At 40.5% G+C, this 23,863-nt stretch overlaps 1 protein-coding gene across 1 annotated transcript; it reads left to right on the top strand.

Annotated features, from left to right (window-relative positions):
• Window positions 1–11,544: 11,544 nt before the first annotated feature.
• Window positions 11,545–23,457, top strand: tmem38b (transmembrane protein 38B). Its single transcript, XM_085793283.1, has 6 exons — window positions 11,545–11,941; window positions 18,043–18,199; window positions 18,677–18,861; window positions 19,054–19,141; window positions 21,056–21,173; window positions 22,444–23,457. Exons 1-6 carry the CDS (start codon window positions 11,818–11,820, stop codon window positions 22,747–22,749), a joined length of 978 nt encoding a protein of 325 aa, XP_085649409.1. The 5' UTR covers window positions 11,545–11,817; the 3' UTR covers window positions 22,750–23,457.
• Window positions 23,458–23,863: the final 406 nt, after the last annotated feature.

The following is a 23,863-nucleotide window of genomic DNA, read 5'->3' as shown; positions in this document are numbered from 1 at the left end:
ACATGTTTCCAGAGGAATGTGTGTTATGTATTGTGACGGACACAGGTTAGGCATGTTCATGCTACAATACAAAGTCCGAGAGGCCGTCGCCCCCCCGAGCCTGTTCACCACTACCTCCACCACCCTCAGCTACCAGTGCTACCCTCAGCGTGGGAAAAGAAACACACTGGAATGTCTTTAAGAGACACAGCAGCTCAAATAAACAAGTGCCCTCCCCTACAGGTATGTACTGGAGTAGATAATGAGGGAAACTTGTGTGTGTGAGCTTCATTTTTTATTTTCTTTTTTGTCTTGCACCTCGATTTTCTGTTGAAGACAACAAAGTGTGTCTGTGTGTTTGTCAGCATCTGTGTGTTTGACTCATTCCTCATCAGTGAGCAGTGAGTACACACAGTAAGAGGCGGTAATCAGTACCAATTATCCTCAAACACGAGGAGAGTCAAGAGGAGCATTCCTCCTCAGCACGACAACCGCTCAAGTCAGGCTTGATTAATCTAAATGTCTGTCTGAAGCAGCATGGGAAATTAGTGAGACCTGAAATGCAAAGAGAGAGAATTAAACAAGTCTTAAAAGGCATAACTTGAAATGATGGTGATCTTTAATTTAGCTTCAATAAAATAATGGAACAAGTTGTTTATTGCAGTGGTATATCGCGATCATATACATGTTTATGCCACTTCGGATTAAGCAGACATAATTAATTCAGAGTGCCCTTGACGGCCAGCTTTGCAAAGCTTCAGTCCGGACTTGGCCTTGATTTTAACACTGAGAGCCCATATCTTTTCACCGAGTGCAAAACATTGCCAGCTTTCCCACCGCGGACTGTTGCGCACACCGACACACAAAACACTGCACTTCTTTCTTCCTCAGTGAGCTACAAGCAAACAGAAAGCGAGCAGAGGCTTTGGCAGGCTCTCAGTGGGTTTGGCTGTTTCAGTTGACCTGCAGTCTGACACCCTGTTAATGGTGATTTTTAGAAGAGAAAGAGAGGAGAGACTGATCACTACAGTCCAAATGAATAGACCAGAGAGTATAGACTGGAGAGAAACAATGAGGACAGACAACCAAGGCAGTGTTCATCGTGGAGTTTTGGTTCACGCTTACACAACTGTTGTTCCCATTTCCCTTCTTTCTTCAGAACATGTGAAGGTATTTTACATCAAATTAACCCTTCAATGAGGCGCAGGAGGTTTAAGGGGGTGCCCCATGTGTAGGGGCTACAGTCCTCACTACAGGCGGCCCCGCTTCCAATCCCGCATTGGGCGGCCCTTTCCTGCATGTCGTTCCTCCCCTCTTTGCCTCACCATTTCCTGTCTCTCTCAACTGTATTATCTAATAAAGGCATGAAGATCCAAAAAATATATAGGCTACTAAAAAAAAAAAGTAAGAGCCATAAAGTAGAACTTTCTGAGAAATGTTATTATACTAGGGGTTTTTACTGTGAAGTATCTGCAGGATCAGCTACAAAGTGCTAAAACCCCCTTGGCGCAATCAACACTAGGTTATCTCAACTACAGCGATCAATTTTTTTAAATGTGCGAAAACCACTTCTTTCCACGCTATTGGCTTCAGGTCATTAGTGATCACAGTTAAGTGATGGAAACAGGATTAACTGTGCTGTATTCACCTAACCACCAGCCCCAATAGTGAAAAATAGGTTGTTTTCTAATACTGTTGTGACTGATCAGTGCAAATTTGTGACCTGAGTTCATGCTGAAGTATTAGTGATTTGATATTAAACTAAATATGTATTTTCGAGAAATCAATCACAACATATTACTTTTACTCCATTAAATATATTGTAATTTGTACTTTGTTACATCAGTCTGTTCAACTTGCAGATTCACATTAATAATACAAAATACAGCCAACTATTGAATTATCATGTATTAATACAGATTTAGTTAAGATGAGATAAGACTTTGGATCCCCAGGGGGGAATTCACTGTAGCATATAAAGTCAGTCAAATTAGCTTCATCTTTATAAGCTGCAACATTCAAGAGGTGATTACACATTAATGAGTCCAATAATTATCATCCTGTGATATCTCTGCGGTCGCACTTACTGTATTCTTAGACTGAACTAAATTTAGCCGTGTTCATTCAAATGTTTTACGCTTCTTTTGTCAGATACGTAATATGAAATAGTGATTTAATTGTGCCTCGTACATGCAGTCATTTTCCAAGCTGCTGCACTGCAGAGATAAAATCATTTATTTTATTATTGCAACATCCTCTGATGTCCTCTTGACTTTACTGCCACTGAGCCCCCCTGCCCTCAGTAGGTCAGTGCCATCACATTGTGATGCTTTATGGTAACGCTGCTCTATCTAACCTTTAATAGTGAGTGCATGAAAGTAGTATTAGGACTAACAGGTAACTTTTTTATCTTCAAACTTTGAAATATGCTATTAAGATTGTATTAAGTAATGTTTTGGATCACTACAGAGAGGTCCTTTGTTATGGCAACAACATAGCCTACATACTCACGGTGCAATGTTGTGGGTCGTCTTCTCTTAATAGTTTTCAACAAGTTAAAGGTTGTGGTGAAAGGTCAAGACAGATTTGACCTCTTTGGGTTATATATCTGCTATATATCTCACTCTTACACGTGTCACTTTGTTAAACCTCCTTTTTTTTGCACTCTGATTCACAAGTCCTTCATTTCCAAATAGTCGAGGTTCACACACACAGACAAACACACACTGGAGGGTATAAATCATGCCCTATTTTGGTGATACCATATTTGGGTGAAGCGTCTTTTTTCTCTCCAGTCACCACTTCTTTTTCCATCTAACCCTCTCTGACTAACACAAGCAGTCACAGTCTGTAAAAGGTATTGCCACAGCAGCCGTTGCTCTAACCAGCCTGGTGCCGTGGTTTAACCAGTAACAGACAACACCCAGATCTGGTCTTCCAGAAAATGATACAGTTCAACCTGGAAGCAAAGGGAAAATGCAGATGGGTGCGTGTGTTTATGAGAGAGTGATAGGGGGTTGGTGAGGTTTGTAAAGAGGGTGTAGTTCACCCTCCACCCTTTTCCCTCTGCGTCTGAGTGTGTGATGCATACAGAGGTGTTTGCGTTTGTTTTAATAGCTGGAGGGGGTCCAACAGAAAAACGGAGCCGCTCCGTGTGTAATCCTTAGCATTAGCTTGGTGTGGCACACAGGAGCATTTAACACGCCTCGTTTCCTGCTTCTATGTGGAGGCAGCAGCTGCATCCTGCACAAAGATGTAGAGGGAAATGGAAATCTTGAGAAAATCTAATGTGGGAATCAGAAATGCACTAATAACCACTTAAAACATTACTCATAATAACTAGTAACCGCAACAATCGCCCTGCAGCTAAAAACTACATCTCCAGTGACTTTTTTATAATATCTTAATCCTGTTTGGTAATCGTCCTGCGCAACTTTCTTTAGTATAATAATTATCATCTGTGTAATCAAAGAGAGGACGCTTGGGGAGAGTCACTAGTGTTTAGGCTAAGCCATCATTTGGTATGTACGTAATCAGAGACTAAAATAATCTGTTTATAACGTGGCTACTAATTTACCACAGAATGACGCCAGCCACACGACTCCCTGCATCGCTGTGTGGTCACACTGACACACAGGCACACACACCAGCGCACACACATGCTAGAGCAGATGCCGTAGCTAGAATACAGGCCACTGATGTGTCTAGGTTGTTTGTCTATGTCTCTAGTGTGTGTGTGTGTGTGTGTGTGTGTGTGTGTAGTTGGGAGCTGAGAGGTCTGGAGGGTGAGAGGTTTTTCCAGCCAGACCCAGAGGCAGCCAATGTCCCACATACATCCAGTTTCCTGAGGCGGAAAACAACAAGCTGACTCACTCACTGACCTTCTATGTACATCTAATGTGCTGCACACCGAGTCGTCCCATGTGCAACAGACCTGAGGTGTTTGAGTTAGTTCAAGCACTTTACAGTAAAAGAAGAAAAAAAAGGACAGCAATGACCCAGGACATGGCACACTTGGGGCTTTCCTCAGTCTTCTGACACTGAGATGATAATACTGCTATCAGGCACTGTGGCTGTTGAATATCATGTTGAAAGAGCTGATAGCAAATCAATGGGGATTGCTAACACATCCAAGGAAAATATGACCCGGCCTTTCTATTGTTGCAAGTGACTCTGTATGTTTTATCAAATAGGAATTTCTAATACCATGTAAAAATCCCAGCATGTGCAACACAATATGACTCTATAAATCATGTGCTTCCTGGCTTGTAATGAACAAACTTTGGCTTACTGAATAATTTAAAAGATGCTTAGTCACAGGGCAACACTAACATGTTAACATGGATGTTACAAGTGCCCTTTTTACATACCTAGCAGGCATAAATCAACATTATTAATAAGTGTTACCCAACCACCTAATTAATTTATGACCAATATTCACTCTCCTCCTCACACAGTTTTGGTCTCCAATATTTGGTCGAAATATTTGACTTTTTACCTATTTAAAATACTCTCAAGCTTTCTACATCTAAAAACAATAAAATGACACAAGACCTAACTTGATGTTTTGATGGAAGCTTTTTGGAGGAAACTAAAAGGAGAAGTGATGAGAACAGTGAAGTATCTTTGGGTTTGTCATTACAAGTGGCCCCGTTGACTTTAAACAGACATTTGATCCATTTTTTTTTTTTACTCATGCATAGCATAGCTATTGATTAGTGCAGCTTTAATCAGATTAACCAAAACAAACTGATCTGATGGCTTTAAACCAAACCAAAAGGACCATGGATGATCAGATGATTAGACAGCAGCAGGCCCAAAACATCAAACAAAATATCAAGGACGTGAAATAAGATAATAAAATTGGTAGGATCATTAAAAGGCTTTTTTTTCTGTAGGCCTAATAGACATTTTAATCTAGAAACTGATTAGCAGTTATTCCCTCTAAAACATGTTATTCTGACAGCTGGCTATGCAGCACCATTCTGAGTGCTTGTGTGATTTGTTCATGATGTTGCTGTTTGTTGAATTTTCTATTGATTTTAGCTACATGCTATTTGAACCATCACTCACTTTCACTGAGTCTCACTGAGACGTTCTCCTCTTCGGGACTGGCTGCCTCAGCTAAAAAGCTATGTGTGCTACAGTATTCATATATAGACTATACATGTAGCTTTTCTTGCACACATATACATAATGCAAAGTCAGGCCTTCTGTTCATGCAGTCAGTCTATCGCTGTTCTTGTTTTTGTTTTGTTTTTTACAACAGCCAGCCATAAACAAAGATGAAATTATCTGATTTTGCATCATACTATGTTTACAATCTGACACTCAAAAATATGCAAGAATTAACATAACACACAGTTAAAAACACTCTTTGTTTACATTTCTCCCATATATTTGTGAGGACCTACTTTTTTTTTTTCCCTCAATTTTGTTTTTCAACTTAAAATGTGCTTGTGAACATGGTTTGAGTTTAAATCAGAGACTATACTTCTCATTCTGGGATAGGGCACGTTTATAATATTTGAAAAGAGGTTCAATACTTGTGTCTGATTATTGTAAGTGAAAGAAAGAAATGATTCATACCTAAATGCTTAACTGGCTCAGGGATAATGTTTGCTCGTTCTGAACCCAGACTTTGGCAATTTGAAATCAATGTCAATGCAACTCAAATCAATAATCCCTGTGAAACTACAGTACAGTGTTTCTTTCAGCTGGATGCGTCAGGGAAAAAGAAAGGGAGGGGGCAGGGTTGGGATTACAAGAAGGAACTGATCCCGAACCCCTTTTTGACCTTTTCGGTCATCATGAAGGCAGAACTTCTGTTTTCATATAAACACGGTGTGAGGGATAAAGACAAGTGAGTCTTTGTGTAACCAACCTCTTTGTGTCTGCTGAGGAAGCTCCATCATGAGGCTCATGGGAGTGAGGTGAACCTCAGGAGTTTGTCACACGCGTCATCATGCTTGATGTTCTTCTTGGAAGCTGAATTGTTTGTGTGTTTGTGTGTTGGAAATAAACACAACCAGGTAAAAGCCCAATATAACCGCTCCACTCGTGCTCTTCACACCACTGCAACTCTATATGAGGCGTTCGAAGTCCCTTGACATATTTAGCCGACCACAAATATGCTACCGGTTGTTCCAGAGCGTTTTGGGGTTGGTTTCTGTTTTAAGCTGTGTTGCTGGGGATTTATGTGAAGGTGTCGCATCACACGAACTGCCTGAGTCACCAAGTCTTGAATATACAGTGTGTTGATATAAACACACCCCTTTACCTCTCAGGCACTGATGTAGATGCTTTATCGTGTGGTGTGGTCATCAGAAGCATGGTCACCGTGAGCCAAAGTGAAACCCTGAACTTCCAGGTCCTGCTCTATGAGTAAGAAAGTTCACCACATTCAAAACCCCACCGTTTTTTTTGTTTTTTTTTGCCTGGCAACTACCTCAACAGTAATATCCTTTTTAATGGCCACAGAGGAACAACATTTCTCACGTGCCTCACACGTTCATGGGCTAAACATCATAAAGACACAGGCTTTGAACATGTAACTCACAAAGCTGAAAATGCAACACAATAACGTTTTTATTAGAAGAGGTAAATCATACCTGTTCTATTATTTTGTACCCATTCATTTTTTCTTGTTCGTGCATGTTGCATGTTGCATGTTGCAGTTCTGTTACTATTGTAACATCTGTGTCAAATAGATTTATACATTTTCTCTACAGATGTCAGTAGATGAGTAGAACAGTTGTGGCCTCATGTCATTTTATGATGCACCTACACTCAATCCTGATCTAAATAACAGTTTATTTGATGTTAAGTGTAAGAAAAAAAAGTTAATTTTAACTAATCTGTCGGAGCTTCCATGTTTTCATATGTTGTAAATGTATTTACTGCAAGTCTTGTTCTTGTCAGAAGCTCATCTATCTCTGACAACAGGGTCCAGCTTTGAAGAATAATTGTTTGCAGAGACATCAGCAGACAGTTCTGGAAGATTAGAGTTTCATGCTATAATTAAAAGCTGTTTGAATGAATGATTCAGAAGAGTTCAAAAATGCAGGGAGAAGACAGAAACCACAGCTGTGAAGCAAACTCAGAACCAGGAACTAGACAGAAGCTCGGTTTTGCAGAAACAAAAGGCAAAATGAAAACTTGACTTTTGTTCCTTTGGTGGAAGTTTGAGATATTTTTAATGCATCATGACTACATATTAAATGTGCTTTCATTAGACAAATAATTATAAAAGTTTGACCTTCTGCTCGAGTTTTTCTGTTTTGGTGCATTCAAGTTTACATTATTAGGAAAGCAATTTACTGCAGAGCACAGAGGGAGGCTCACACACAGACACATAATGGATCCTCTCAGTGGTTCACTCTGATTAATGGGCTTGTTCGCTTCATCTCGCTCCCCATGCCGAGGAATTTGCTTTGTCGCTACACATTTATACAACAACATGGTGAAGTTGTTTACAGCACAGAGCTTCACATGACAACATCATGGTGTAAAATAGGTGTTTAACACGTATACAATTTCGGAAGAATTTTATATTTTGTTTGGCACCTAAACACCAGTGAATCAGAACAGCTGTATGGCACATTCACGATTACTCATTCTCTCTGTATCTGTGTCATCTTTGGTAAGGTGTGGCGTATGGTCGGTTTCCACCTACTTCTCACAGCATTTTCTTTTTCAAAATAAAACATGAGTAAAAATATAAAATTAAGGCTTCATTTCACTGATTTCTACTGTCTTCTTCTGTACAAACATAAAAGGTGTCTTATAATAAATATGTTTTTTTTGTTCCCAATGGAATAAATGACTATGATAAATGAAAACACCATTGCTCGAAGTTACAAACCCTCAGGTAATCATCCTCACCTGATTCAGTTCCTTTCAGCTCTGAGGAGCGTTTCAGCCTCTTTCAGCTCATTACTGCTTTAATCTGACCTGCTATGTTTTGGTTTCACCCTCACCGCTTTGATGAATGTTGTTTCCAGATGCAGACAACATCTGTTCTCCATTAAAAAAGCCCCCTGCGTGGTACTTTTTGCTTACACCAAAATGATAAACAGACGTTAGTGACTAGCTGGTAAACAGCTAAACAGCCTTATACTGCTCTCAGGAGATGGTGGTGAGCCAACCCAGAGCTAAAAAGGTGGACATAAAAAGGCAACTGTTTGCTAACATATTTGCTGTAACAACTTCATGCATTCAACTGATTGTATGTCAATATGATGTTTATACAGTAGTTTGTATTGCCTTAAATCACCCACAAATGTATGAATTTAAGATTAATATAGAAGCTGAAAATGATCTACAGTCATGTATAAACTACAAAAATGTTAAGTCTAGATGTAGAAAGAGAGAATCAGATGAAACCTTGGCATCCTATTGTCCTCATGTCTGTGTCTGTTCATATAGTCACTCACATAGGCTGAGACCTGTCCTGAAATGAAATGGGGAGTAGGCTGGGAAACTTCTTCAGGAAGTCAGTGATGCCAGTGATGATGAAGCCACGCAAACAACCAGACCGGACATTCAATGGGAAAAGTTCAAGAAATTCAATCATCCTTTGTGTCTTTGGACTTTGGGAGGAAACATGCCCACATGCAGAGAACAAGTAAACGCCACACCAATCAAAACAACAAACAAACAAACCAACAAAGGAATAAATGAATAATGAACATAATGAGAGAGTCATGCCGAAGTTAATTAACAATTCAACTACATCTGATAAACCATGAGTAGTTTAGGAAACAGTGAAAGCATGGAAGCCATGTCAACAACTGATGGTTAAAATGAGTTACAGCTTTTCTACTGATTATGAAGTGAACTAATATGAACACATTTTCCACACACACATGCCAGAAACTATGTCGCCCTCACCCATGTGCAAAGGCTGTCATTTGAATTCATCGAATTTTTTCCCTGACCTTCAATTGTTTTACATGAAAGCAACAGGAGCTGCTCCAAAGCCAGCACACTCCCTCCCCATGTCGATAGTCTGTGGAAATACCAGCACAACCTCATCTTGCTTCACCCCTGCCTGACTTCCTCAGTGAAGACAGCACTGAGGGTTTGAACTATGGAGGATGTGTGTGTGTGTGGCACATTAGTGGGGTAACACACTGGTGACAGACTCAGAAACCACAGACGTAATTGAATAAAGATTGCAGTTGTTCTGAAATCCCCAGTTTGAGCCACTTGTGATGTGGGCCCCAGAAATGTGAGGAATGAGAGAGGACGTCCCTGAGCTGGCCATTTAATCCTGCACCACTGGGAGAATACTGATGAGAAGTGCTCGGACCGCATATAGGGTGGAGTGTGTGTGTATATGTGTATATATAGTGTATATGTGTGTGTGTGCGTTGAAAGCTTCGACAAGCGTTGAGCCTTGAACCTGAAAGACCCACACTCCTATAATATATTTATGGGAGGTGTCACGTAATAGAGCTGGGTCATATCTAAAACGCCGGGGCCTAGAAATAATGTACAGCCTCCGATGACGACACGCTGCACAACTCCGGGGTTTCAACAAGCTGATACACATCTCGCCGCACTGTGAGCTACCAACACAAACACAGGATTGGTCTCGGGGTGGAGTTGTTTCACCACGTATGTTGGTTTTAAATACGCAGTTACATCATCAGGTACTCTGTGTCCTTAAGATATTTATCAGTTCTTGTTCATCCCAGCTTTGAAATAACATCACCTCCAGTGGGGCTTTACACCACAGCTGTAACACAAAGTAACACAAAGGTCGCTCAAAGGTTAATAACAATGTTTCTCACTGATCCACACCTCAATTGGGCCCAAAGTTTGACGACTAATCCTTATCTACTGAGGGCTATTCTTCATTTTGATGAACTGTGTATGGAGACTGGATATGGTCCAACCACACAGCTGCTGATTTATCTTTTTTAATAACATAACATGAAAATGAATATGACACTGCAATTAGAAAGTTACTGTTGATAGATGGTCACGCTTCAGCTGTATTTTACCATGAGAGCAGCTCAAACAGTAACGAATGGTCAACTGCTGCCATCTAGGGGCTATTACTCTACATTACAGCTTCTTAAAGGGCTTTTTTATTTTTTTACCTTTGTAAAATGCCTTTCTACACTGCTTCCACACTTTTTGCCTCTGCCAAAAAGATTATGTTTTACCCATGTCTTCTTTTTGGTTTATTTGTTTATTTGTCAGCAGGATTATGCAAAAAAAAAAGAAAAGAAAAAAAAGATCTATCTGAATGAAAATTGTTGGGACCATGGACAAGGAAGAACCCATTTAATTTTAGAGGTAGGCCAGATGTGGCTCATTTTATATGAACTCAACATTTTCTGGAGTCTTATCCCAACCTTTATCACAATCATAAACCTAACCCCGCTCTACAGTAGTTTCATAATTATTTTACTGCTACTTTACATCTAAGAAAAAGTTTCATATGAAGACTACTGCAACATTTTGCTGCATCATGAACCTTTACTATATGAGAGCTAATGAAGATTTATTCTTGTTACTAAAGGTATTTTTTGAATTAGTAAGTCAAAGCATACTAGTGCAAAGGCTTGTTGGTTTGTATGGAGCCACCACCACCAGGTGTCATCATGCTCACGCCAGACACACAACAGCTGTATAAACTTGTATGGCACAATAATCGCACTGTAAGTCCATGGCCTACAACATCATGACATCAAAGACAGGAAGGGTAACAGGTGCAGCTTGTATCACACACTGTAAAACCAGTGATACAGTATCTTTTAACCACCAAACTGGCTAATTTGCACAGTATTTCTGTCACATAAACATTTTTTTTCTTTAAGAAATCTGTACTTGAGCACAGATTATATAGGACAGGGCCATGTGCAACATGTGACTTCTTGTGTGAAACCACCAATGCTGCGGCGAATCAACCAGCCCCACCCTTCACAACTCATTTCTGTCTGTTGAATTTCACATGTTGATATAAAGGCACAAAGAGTGCTCTGGCTGAGCTGATGAACTGGGACTCACAACAACATGACACTGGGGTCACCCTGGGTCAGCTTTATATGTTGTGTCAACAGTTTGTGTGCTGTCGAACAAAACTGTAATCCAATGTGAAACAACAAACTAAGTGACAGCAGTATGGGCCTGTTTAGTTCATTATTGTTTTGTGCTGAAAGAGAGATGGGGTGCAGTTATGACTATGATTTAGGCCTTCTAGCCTACTCTATCTTCTAGTTATAAAATGTGGACTATTCTGGCAAAGTTCAAAGTTCCTATTTTTATTTCTAACTTGAAGGCACATGGAAAACCTACATGGAAAACAATACAAGAGGATAACAAAACACTAGCCTACTACTGCTGCCAGAATCCCGTACTCTGCATGTGTGTGTGATGTTTTGGGTTGTAACAGGAGCTTTATCCGCCTTTACAAACCGTGTGTGGCATCTCCTCTGAAAGCCACACTCCGACACAGGATTGGCTCACCGCGGTCCCGTTCATCCAATCACGAGGCCGCCCTGGCTCCGCCCGCCACATCACTAGTATGGCGGAACACGGAGCAGGAATTCCGCCTATGTGGTGGTGACAGCCTCGTTGACGGAGGTGACACCGACGATGACCATCCTCTGTTTGATACAGCTCTGTGGTCCCTGAAGGCAACTAACCAGCTGCGAGCGAGCGAGCCGCAGTGCATCCGCAGACACAGCTGTTTTAGCGGCTTGTGTCAGACTTGACAGACGGTGGATGAAGCCAAGTGCTCGCCCTGATGCTCTGAGTTGGACGGTGCCTTGAACTCCTTAGTGGAACAGTTTACTCTTCGTGAAGAGTTTCAGGCAGAAGATAATGGATTTGCTGGGGGTGCTGCATTTGGACGAGCTGTCCCACGGACTGGCAAGCTTGTCCATGTTTCCATACTTTGACATGGCGCACTATGTCGTGTCAATCATGGCTCTGAGGGAGCAGCCAGGTAAGAAGAGAGAGGCTTGTGGTCACTGTCTGTCCAGGCACCATGGTTACGGTCACTTAGTAACCATAACAAAGTGTGACGAATGCAAAAAGCGACTGTATCTTTTTTTTTTGTGTGCATCAATTTGAACTGTTCAAACTTTAACCTCAGCTGTCCTGCGGCTAAAAGTGCTGCACCTGAACGCCCCACAGCCACAAAGTTGAGTTAACTGTCCTAGTCTGGTGCATCTGCATCTCCTGTGATTTATCCACATAATGTAGCTGTGTATTCCATGACATCAACATAAATAGACAAGAGCACAAATATTCTCTAATTTCTTTGACATTTGATTAAAAAAAGACAGTAGGCTATGTAAATATATTATAATAATTAAATGAGTCTGTACTGAGAATAAATGTCAGGCGGACTAGCTACTTTAGTAAGCAGGGGCATGTGATGGGAAACCCTGGTATCCTGCCATGATGAATAGGTAGCCTACCGGTAATCAATTAATCCAATTGTGTGCTTTTCCAACTCTCCTGGCTGACTCAGCTGTGTGAACCATATCCTGTCAGAGTGTTTGTTTGTTGAGTCTTGTTCTCTCTGTTGTTTAGCCTGTTAATATAAACCGTTGGGCAGTTTTTCCCAGAGTCATAGCATGATGATGAAATCGTATAATATCATTTTATCAACTTCCGCAAACAAAAAAACAAATTAGTAACAGGTTGTTTTAGGCAGGTTTAGTCTTGTCTGGTGGTGGCAGTAATCAGAGGCTTGGCTTCAGTAGCTAACAATACAAGTAAAAGTAATATGTAAATGCACCTAAGTAAATCAAATTAACCACGTTCAACACATAATAGGCTATATAAATAAATTGCAAACATTTGCCCTATTGATATTTGGAAAAAACTTCTTACTAATATTCTGATATTGATTTGAGCCATACAGTAGCCTACCACTTGTCCCACTGCAGTTTGCTGTATCTCTTTAAAGGGACCTTTAAATAATTGATATATCAGAGACAACATGTCTGCTTCTATCTCGGGGGAGCATCTCCCTGGTTCAGATTACTTATAACTATAAATCTAATTATCTGAATTGTATTGATGCCAGCACAGAGACCAATTGTCACCCACAGTATGACGCTTTCAGTCTTTACTTGAAGTCATTATGAAGTTAGTTTGATACAGTCAGTCAGCCATGTTTGTCGATCTTTGTTTAATTGACAAACAAAAACATGTATGCAGCAGCGTACGTGACTGGAAACACTTTAAAACACACACACTGTAGCACTCAGCTGCAGTCTATTGTATGAGACCAAAGGCAGGCCCTGAGCCAGCTATGTTATGTCACTGAGATGGCGAGTACAGAGACAGGTGGACTTTAACTGCGTGGTGAACTTTAACTTTCCACACACACACATAACACAAGCATACAAGGACACACACCCAGTCCATTGTAGTTGCGCTGCTGTAAATCTACAGTCTATTTTCGAACTTGCCTTGCAAAGCATCCGAGCTGCTGTGACCTTTAACCCTTGGCCTTCTACTCCCATCTATCAGCATGCAGCCAAAAGAAAGACACACAGAGTTAAACTATGGACAAACAATGTAAAGGAGGTCAGCAAATGCAACACAGAATCCATAGCTTCCCCCTGTGTGTGTGTGTGTGATTGTGTGTTTTCTGTGCATATGGAGACACAGATGTCAGACGTGGCTGAGATATTTGGTGAACTAATCACATGATGTGGGACGGAAACAGTTATTTGTGCGTCTGTGTGTTTGTGCTCATTGTAATTGCCTGTTTAAGCCAGTGGTGTGTTTGGAGACGGATGACTACAGCTTTACAAGAGGTTGCCAGGAGAACGGCAGAAAACAGGTTTAAATCTCAGGGTCGGTCGAAAGGAAGTTCAATAAAATCTGAATAAAAGTGCAGACACAAAGCGCTCATGGAGCCCGCTCTAGTTCCTCTTTCCCCCAAAAAGGAAAGGAATGCCTTTAACCATCCAGCCCTCGCTTGCTTTTCTCTTTCCTGTGTGAATCTTCCCTTCCTGCTCGACAGTGCATCCACTCTGGGTGGTACAGTAAATGCTGGAGCTGCTCAGCACAAGTAAATCATATTTTTCCAAAAATATCACTTCAAAAGGAGAACATTGTTGTTCCAAAGCTTCAAACAGGAAGAAAATGCACAACTGTCACCACAGTTTAATGTGTAGTATTTATAGCGCATTTCTGTAAGTGGAGTGCATCAGAAGCAGGAGGACAAGGACATGGAAGCAGTGGTTATATGTCAGTCAGTGGTCTTCCCTTCAAGCCAAAAATAACCAGAGATAAGCCACGTTTTTCTCATCTGGCTCCTTCTGTAATGGCTGTGTCCACAGGGAGAGGAAGGGCGAAGACAGGCCTGAGTCCGAGGGGCCACAAAAGTAAAATAGCGAGAAGGGAAAATAAGGCTGAGGCTCAGGAGAGGTTGAGAGTGAGATGAAGTGAGAACAAGAGAGTTGGAAAGAGCAATGGACTTATAGAATATTATAGAGTTTCAGGAGAGATATACAGACTTGGATAAAGCTGTGTTGGGTGCTTATAGAAGGTTAGATGTCATCCTGCTTAAGACTTTAATGACTGAATGTTTCTGGTGAGGCTGAGTGAGCACTGCTGCAGCAACAAGTCGACTGTTTTTCAGCCCTAACACTTGCAGTATAACACTTGCAGTATCTCAGTACCTCCTTTCTTTGTGTTTGTTGCAATCAGATCTTGGTTTGTGCAAATGAATGTGAATAATCTCATGTGGAGTAAATACACTAATCTAAGATCATTTGCAAGTGGACTTTTTTATCTCGTTGACTGTGAAATGGCTCGAAAGGCAAAACTGATCTCATCTCAGACACCAACAGTTACTAGCTGGTCTTTAGTAGAGCTTTACTGAAAAACAAACAGTCTGACGTTTGTTTAAATTTCTGGTAAAAATTAATGGCGAGCGAGACGAAACAGAGAGAGAGAGAGAGAGAGAGAAAGAAAGAAAGAAAAATACAACCAATACAGGATGACATGTCACAGCTGTTCTGTACCTCCTCAGATTTGACTTGTAAATGTGTTTCCTTTGTATGTAAAACCAGCAGACAGGATCTGGTCTGGTGTGTTTTTGTGTTCGTCTGAGCCGTCCAAGAAGTCAGTGTATTTTATTCAACACAAGATGTAAGCAACTGGTCTGTTTGGCCCAGGGTGAGGGTATGTGCTCAACACTGGTAGGGACGTAGCAACCCATCTCAAACAAAGAGGAGTTCTTAAATGCTGTCCGCAGAATTATGTAATGTTGTATTTACCTGTATTTTAACAAATACAGGATTAAGAGAGAGTAAACTTAAGAAAATTAGAGAGAAAAACACTACTTTTTCTATATTCATCTGGCCTTCCAGTGTGAGTGCAGCACAGTAACATACTGCTAATCCTCTGGTGCATCATAATTTATTTACTGCTGGTGATGTTAGGGAGATAGCAGGTTTTCATTTTTAAATTCGAAATGAAAGTGTCTTCCTGTCACTCTCGCTCTGGGTGGTAAAAAAAAACAACAAACTGCCATTATATCTACAGAGTACAAAACACATAGGCGTGGGTGATATGCTGCCAACAGAGGAGAGGAAGTCGTCTGAATGCCAAAATATTTGTAGATGCTTGAGGTCTGGACTGACACTGATAACTGACCGTTGTCGGCACATTGATCCACTCCTGTCTGACATTCGGGCATCATGTGAGCCTCCAGATAGTACCCTCGGTTGTCTTGGAGATATGGCCTCTCTGGGAGGGCACATCTAAACGATCTAGTATGACTTAACTGCAAATTTGGTAGAAACACGTTTACTTAAATACGGTGATAAGATATTATCAATCACGTTTCCGAATTCCTGAAAAGGTTCCTTATTTATTTCCTACATACAAGGTGAAACTTTAACATTGAAGCTCCACTGCTGCCCCCTCCCTGCTTTAAAACATGGAGCTCGTCCCAGTCAGTGTTGATGCCGCAGCACTGACTGCAGCAGTTTGTTTTGTTCTTCCACTAAAGGCGATGACAGATCAACACTGTTTACTATGTAAGCAATGTGCTGCACTTGCTGAACTGTGTCCTACAACTGCTGTAGGTCTAAAAGTAATAACACTGAGGTTTGATATCAGGGCTCATGTAGACTCTGTCAGGAGAACAGGATGTGTATGATAGTCACGGCTGTAGCTCATCTCTATATTTCTAACCGCACTTCCCTATCTGACGTTTGGGTGCGTTTTCTTCCTGCCAGGTTTTTTTCTTTTCTTTTTTTTTTTTTTTCAAACTTCCTTCTCCTCTAACTGCTGCACAACAGGTTCATTATGTCAGATATCATGCAAACACGAAAGAAAAACAAACTGCCTGGATGTGTTACCAGTTTTCAACAGTTGAAATGTAGGCTATAACTCGCATGCTTCACAGTGCTCTCAGTGCTGTAGATTAAGTTATACAACCTACCTGCAGGAATGTATTGTGTTTATATATAGAGCACCAGAAATAGGGACCATTTGTGACTTCATTTGTGTTACAATGTGTGCCTATAATATGATTCAATATGTATGAATCCCCTCATTTTACATATAATAGTGACTCAGTATTGCAGGTAGAGTCTACATAGGACTACAAAATTCCCACTGGGTGTTTTATGTAACAATATTACAAAGAAATGTAAATGTGTATGCATGTTTACTTACAAACTAGTGAGCTGCCTCTTCATGCTTTAACACTGGTGCATTTGACTTGGCAGAAAAAGCACAGGCGAAAGTCATTACACTAACAATGGCTCCGTTTCAGTGATTGGTTGTGATGCATTGCAGCAGTTGATGATGGTGATAGTTACACCTGTGTTGACAAGTCCCAATGTCGCCCCTCTAGTTTGTGGAAAATTCTTTTGTGTGAAGCGGAATTTGTTTTAAAGACATGAATGAGCTCATGGAAGAAGCATCCTGCCACATGCTGAATGTAAAACAGATACAACTCTAGGGGAAGAGCACATTCTACACCATACAGCACATTTTCAAACGTTGTTAGTCACTATAGCCTGTGTACTTGGATTTTACATTCAAATAACATGACAGATCTTAATGCAGCACATTTTTTAACCCCAGTTCCCAAAAACAAAAAAAGTTGTTAGCAGATCCAACAAAGAGAAATGTCCCCTTCAGATGCTTCACATGGTTTAACTGTGAACGCTAATGGAGGATAAATGAGTCATTGTTTAACAAAAGTAGAAAAGTTTACAAGTATCTGAGGTAGATATTATTATTAGAGCTGTATCATATTCAGATTCCTTTAAGGATAAAGTTAAACATGAGCCATACGGACTCCAGGAGTCTGCAGAGGGGGCAGACAGAGCTATAAATCCTCCAGGTTTACCGATCTCTCTCCAGGAGGCTATAATCTGCCTGTAATCCTCAGATTACCAGTATGGTCCTGTGTGCGGCCACAGTCACTCTGGGCAGGTGGCTCAAGGTGAACTGAGACCTACCTGTGTGAACCCAAGTGAAATGTGTATATCTGTATGTATATCAGCAGCATTAACCTTGGACGAGATAAAAAAAAAACAATCGGCCTTAGATGTAGTTAGCATGTAAATGGTCTCACTGGTAGAAACTAGAACAGAGTGGGCTTGTAAAACAGGGTGGAAACGCAGAGGGAACACTGAGCATCTGATTACTATCTTCAGTGAACTGATATGGTCTGTTTGTGACTGTAAATGCTGCGCCTCTGCTCCGCACTTTGAACCGCAGGCCCAGAAGCAAACAATACAGCTTTGCTCAACACACCTTTTTCTCTTCTTGTTCCTCTTTTCTGTTAATTCTAAACCAGCATGTATACTAGGTAAACAGTGCCAGAGATTGGATGAGGTATGCATCCCCCGGGGCAATCAACTCCATTGCTCTGAATGTATCCTGCTGCAATACTTTGACTGTAGACCACCACTAATCATGCTTTTCACAGACTCACATGAGAGCGCTGAATGTTGATAGCCTGCAGGAATGCTAATGCCTTATGTATGGATTTATTTGTAATATATAGGGGACTCATGGAAGCTGCATGCTCATAAATATACTGTTCTCGTGCAGGAGCTCTCGACGTGTCCAGAGTCAGCCCCTTAGCCTGCTGGTTCAGCTCCATGCTCTTCTGCTTTGGAGGAGCTGTGCTGTCTGGGATCATGCTGGCCGAGCCACCTGTAGCACCTCTGACCAACAGCACCAGCGTTCTGCTGGCCTCGGTCATCTGGTAAATATGATGGGATATGAAAACAAAATTGTATATAGAGAAAAGAGCAAGAGAGGAAGAGAAACAGAAAGTGAGAGGCCTTCTCCATCTCTGAGGGAAGGTCTGTGTCCTGTTTCTCTATGCATCCCTGAAGCAAAACACCAAATAATGAAGCTCTTTTAGAAGAGATGTGCAACTACTTAATTTTCTGTGAAGGGAGCATGAAATGTGGACGACATTGAAGGAAAACAGAGAGGTTATTGTAGAGGTCCCACTACCATCCTTTAATAAGAAGCCTTTGGTTCCCTCTGCTGGTGGCACATATAATCACACTCTTCTCACAAGAAATACACAGTGCCCTCTGCTGGTGAGGTCAGGTACCTGTCAGAGACTGTAGGGATATTTACTGACAATATAAAGCAGTTCTTACACCACAGGTATATGAGATGTTGACATGTGTCTGTGCACTAATTAACTGAGCCGCATGTGTCTCTGCAGGTACCTGGTGTTTTACTGCCCCATGGATCTGGTGTACTGTTGTGCTGCGCTGCTGCCTCTCCGGTTGGTGCTGTCAGGAATGAAGGAGGTGACCAGGACGTGGAAGGTGCTCGGCGGGGTCACCCAGGCCCACGGCAAATACAAGGACAGCCTGCTGGTCATGATCGCTATAGGCTGGGCTAGAGGTCAGTGACTGGTAGTGTGAATAGGTCGCTCTCCAGGTTTTTTGTAATTTTAATTTTTATATTTTTTGCTTGGCAACAACGTATTTTGAGTAATTTTAAATCCCTGTAAATAGTTGAGTGTTTTCATTAATATCTGCTGTGAGCTATATATGAATCAGTATGAACCGTGTGTGTCTTTTCCACCCACACTAGGTGCAGGAGGTGGCCTGATAAGTAATTTTGAGCAGCTCGTTCGAGGTGTGTGGAAGCCAGAGACTAATGAGCTCCTCAGAATGTCTTAGTAAGTCTTCTAAAGGACCCTGCTGATATTACATCAGTGCATTACACGTTTGTGCTTATGAAACTACATTTTTAATACCCTGTGAGTGCATTGTAATGTATTAAGCGTTACGTGAAATTGGATAAGGGGAATTAGTCCAGTCATTTTATGAGAAAAGGTTAAACAAATTGCAACAGAAGCAAACTCAACTGATTTTGTATCCTCAACATGTCCTGAGTGAGGGAAAAAAAGCCCCGAAGAATCCTATTAGGGGAAAGTTTCGAAAAACACCCAAACATATCCCATTTATACGCATATAAAAAAAATTTTTCACGTGTATAGGGTAAAATTTTTAACCTTTAGATATCTCCATGAAAATTACTGAGATGATTACTGACATTAAGACAAACAAAAAATGTATTACAAGTTTTTTGAAATTCTTTGTTAACATGAGCAAATTTGCATAAATGTGTATAAATTTGCATAAATTCCACCGTTTTGACGGCACATGTATATATGAAGTTGCTGTGGTGGTACCGGCATGAAAACTGGAATGAGTTGACTCCATCGGTCAACCGACAAGTTGACCACTTTAAATTTCAAGATGACTGCAATTTTTCAAGACAGCCACATCCTTAGTAGAGCAGGTATGACATGCTCCGTCTCTATTAATGCTCATGGGCCTAAATTGGTTCCATTCCTTTTTTAACTGTAATATCATATTACAGTTAAAAAATGTCTTGTTCAATCTTGTTAACATATTATATGTTAATAAGATTGAACAAGACATTTTCACCTGCTCTACTCAATGTTTAGATCAGGTGTTGTATGTATGCAAATTAGCCATACGTAATTGGATTATGCACTGTTGGCTCATGTCATACCTGCTCTACTAAGGATGTGGCTGTCTTGAAAAATTGCATTCATTTTGAAATTTAAAGTGGTCAACTTGTCGGTTGACCGATGGAGTCAACTCATTCTAATTTTCATGCTGGTACCACCACAGCAACTTCATATATACATGTGCTGTCAAAACGGTGGAATTTATGCAAATTTATACACATTTATGCAAATTTGCTCATGTTAACAAAGAATTTCAAAAAACTTGTAATACATTTTTTGTTTGTCTTAATGTAAGTAATCAACTCAGTAATTTTCATGGAGATATCTAAAGGTTAAAAATTTTACCCTATACACGTGAAAATTTTTTTTTATATGCGTATAAATGGGATATGTTTGGGTGTTTTTCGAAACTTTCCCCTAATGGGATTCTTCGGGGCTTTTTTTCCCTCACTCAGGACATGTTGAGGATACAAAATCAGTTGAGTTTGCTTCTGTTGCAATTTGTTTAACGTTGACCCCTTTTTTGGCCTAAAATTACTGGACTAAATAGTTTGATATTTTTTGGGAAATTCACTTTTTTGCTCTCAAGATCCGAGTCAGATGAGAAGATTGGCAAGTTGTGGTTTTAAGATGCAGGGGGGTGAGGGAGGGAGGAGGTTCTAGTCTTTATGCTAAGCTAAACTAAGCTAACTGGAGGCTTGTTGTACTTTCATATTTCCCTTGAGTGATATGAGGCACTGACAACACAACACTTCGTCATATATCTTGAAATGTCAAACAGTTCATTTATAAACAAAGATGGAGCGACTCGACAAAGCTTATATATTATATAGTTGACAACTCTTTGTGATTACAAATCTCATCAGAAAGCATGTTCTGTTTTTTGTTGCCTCAAGGCAGCATTAAAAATGATATGAGTTATTTTCTCAGGAGGGTTTCATGTACACTCACAGTGATGATGTGTGTTGTGTTATTTGTGCATAGAAGATATATGTGAAAATATCGTCCTCACTGTTTTAGACTATTTCATCATTTTGTAAATCATATCAATGTACATTATAACTGATCATTTCTCATTGCATGTTTGTTTAGCCCCACTAAGATCACCCTGATTGGGGCGGTGCTGTTTGCTCTGCAGCAGACCCACTACCTGCCTCTGCAGAAGCACCACCTGATGCTCATCTACACCATCTTCACTGTCGTCAACAAGGTCAGTTTAAGCTCTCAAGCTCGTCCAACTCATGGCCTACCATACTTATTAATGTTGGCAGCCCACATTCAACCCCCTAAAGATATGGAGGCCAAATAAAACCTTCTTAGAGCACTTTTTTTATTATAGATACAACCATTGAACATTCAGGGCTGAATCAGACTGAGATAGGGCACAACATACAATGTCGCACTGTCTTTTAAAATATATTTTATTTCTAAAAAATCCAAAACATTATTCATATATTATTTTTTATTATATTTTATTTCATAATTACATCTTCATTTTAATTAAAATGATACTGTTTTGAAAATGGTTCATTGACCCAGTTGCAATACCTCTGTGGGCTCGGGCCCATAGGCGGGGAACCACTGGTCCAGTGTATCTACCTGTGCTGCTGTGACCAAGGTGGTATTGATTTTGATACGGAACAGGAAGCTCTGTTTTGGTTCAGCTAATTTCTCACCAAAGACAAGGGCAACTATTACATACCGTCCTGTGCTTATTAATTAGATCTTAACTCAGGTAGAACAAGTGTTTTGGTGCCGTAGTTCCCTCTAAATCTGTGATGGCCTGTCTTCTAAATGACCTTTCTCCCTCTGCTTTTTTGAAGTTTTAGCTGTGGTGACTCACATTAGCTCGGTATTACCCGTAGGGCTGAGGCTTTTGCATCATTTTCATCAGCTTGCATCAGCCTCCCTTCTCTTCTCTGGGAAACTTGTGCTCTTGACTGAGACACAGATAAATCTACCATGTCTTCTTTCAACTCTCGTTCTGTTGGCTCCCTCTGACTCTGATCTGTTAAATTAACACAGAGCCATTTCATCAGATTTAGGAGTTGTGTTCAACCTGCTGTTTATTATTTTGGGTTCCTGATGATGCAGGTGTTATACACTTCCTCCCTAATGGGAAGTAAATAGGTGCTTTAATATGTAAAGTAGGTCATCATCGCACACTGTAATTGCTCAGGTTACGTTCAAAAGTGACAAATTACTTATCATTATTATGTAGCCTAATATGTTGTGCTGACTTGACCTCATCATGGGATGTTATATACTTTCACCTCTTATGGTTGATTGTCTGACAACAGAGCTCATTTAAACCTGCAATCATTTTTGAACTCTTTGTCTACAAGCAAACCCAACTTTTTTTGAGTTGATGTGAGTTTTAAAGAGTTAGTATATATAGTATCATGATATAAAGAAATCATTTGGTCACTGATCACATCTGATTTATGTCATCACACCTTTATTTTTTCTTTCTTTTTCAGTCAAGGATGATGCTGACGGGCTCCTCAGCCTCACCGTTTGCAACCATTGAGTCGGCCATCTACAAGACCCTCTTCACCGGCTACTCCCCTTACGCCGCCCTCACTGGCGAAGTGACAACTCCGTGTATCGATAACGGAACAACAAGCAGCACATCGTCCACCGCCACAACCAAAGAGTCCGGTGAGAGCGGAGCCGCAGCCAGGAAACGCGCTGCGGCGTCTCCAGTCAAGGGACAAAGTGAATCTCTCAAAGCCAAAGAGGAGTCAGAGAATGCAGAGACAACGAGTAGCAAAAAGAGCAACTAGTCAGCCTCTGCCCCATAGCGCCTTTTCACCTCTAAGCTGGGTTGTGGAGTCATTTCTGATTCAGATTTGTCATGTCAGGACTTAAACTTTCTGTTCTGTTTAGCCTTTATCAAGAAACATGTTTTTGTCCTGCTGGCTGAACATGTTTTCATTCCATTATTTCCATTTATTTCATTTCTTGTACATTTTCAATTTAAATGATAATTTGAAGAGAATTTCAATAAGAGCTGACTCCAAACAACCCTGCACCTTATTCTGGGGATAATCACCCCATCCTTAACGTACTGAAATATTTATGCTGTAGGATGTGAACATCATACTATCCTTTGGCTGATTGCATATTTGCAGTACAATATGTAGCTTAATTTTGAATATATATTTATAATAAGAACAAAGTGTTGACAATTTTATCTCTGGGTTTTGGGAACAGTGCTGTGCACCTGCTGATCTATGAATGTCTCTCTGTCTTTCTCTCTGTATATACTCTGCTTCATGTAAATGCTATATTTCCTACTTTGAAATGGTTAGAGACATTTTTTAAAAAGATTATATTCTATGACACGCAGATATTTTATTCTATTTATACTAAATAATTGCACTCTTGAATGTATAACATTACAAAATGAAAGACAACTTATTGTGTTGCATTTCCTTGGTGAATGCTTTGAATTACAGTTGAAAGCATGAGAATAAACAGGTTTAAATGCAGTATATAATGTGTTTCTGTGGTATCTAGCCCCCAGCTCTGTCAAACAGACACGTAAAGCTTTAAACATAAGCCCGTGTACGTTATTTATGCATTTATTCTCACTGAATGAAAGTCCGTTAATACAGAATCGAAACATCATGTAGCTGTCTTAGCACATTTGTTCACAGTATCATACGTCAAAGAATAATTGATAACTACATTAGCAGCTTCCAAGCTGATATAAAGCGGCGCAGCGTCCAGAAGTAACCTCCTAGGCTGAGAGATTGCATCAGTGTAACATCAGCACCTGATTGATACCTCACCCTCTTCAAAAAGCTGCTGGAGAGAGATCCTCCAAATCCCCCCCAATTCTCATCCATGTACCCTCAGACGGAGAAGAACCCCCCCTGTGAATACAAATTAAAA

This window comes from Trachurus japonicus, chromosome 12 (assembly GCF_045865225.1).
Source record: "Trachurus japonicus isolate A0001 chromosome 12, Traja_1.0".
NCBI classification, from domain to species: domain Eukaryota; kingdom Metazoa; phylum Chordata; class Actinopteri; order Carangiformes; family Carangidae; genus Trachurus; species Trachurus japonicus.
This window is presented reverse-complemented; position numbering and strand designations above follow the sequence as displayed.

Bases quoted from the DNA above. Each gene is read 5' to 3' on its own strand.
- tmem38b (XM_085793283.1), top strand. From the start codon at position 11,818: ATGGATTTGCTGGGGGTGCTGCATTTGGACGAGCTGTCCCACGGACTG. The intron at 11,942-18,042 runs GTAAGAAGAGAG...GTTCTCGTGCAG, and splicing joins GGCTCTGAGGGAGCAGCCAG to GAGCTCTCGACGTGTCCAGA. The intron at 18,862-19,053 runs GTCAGTGACTGG...CACCCACACTAG, and splicing joins CGCTATAGGCTGGGCTAGAG to GTGCAGGAGGTGGCCTGATA.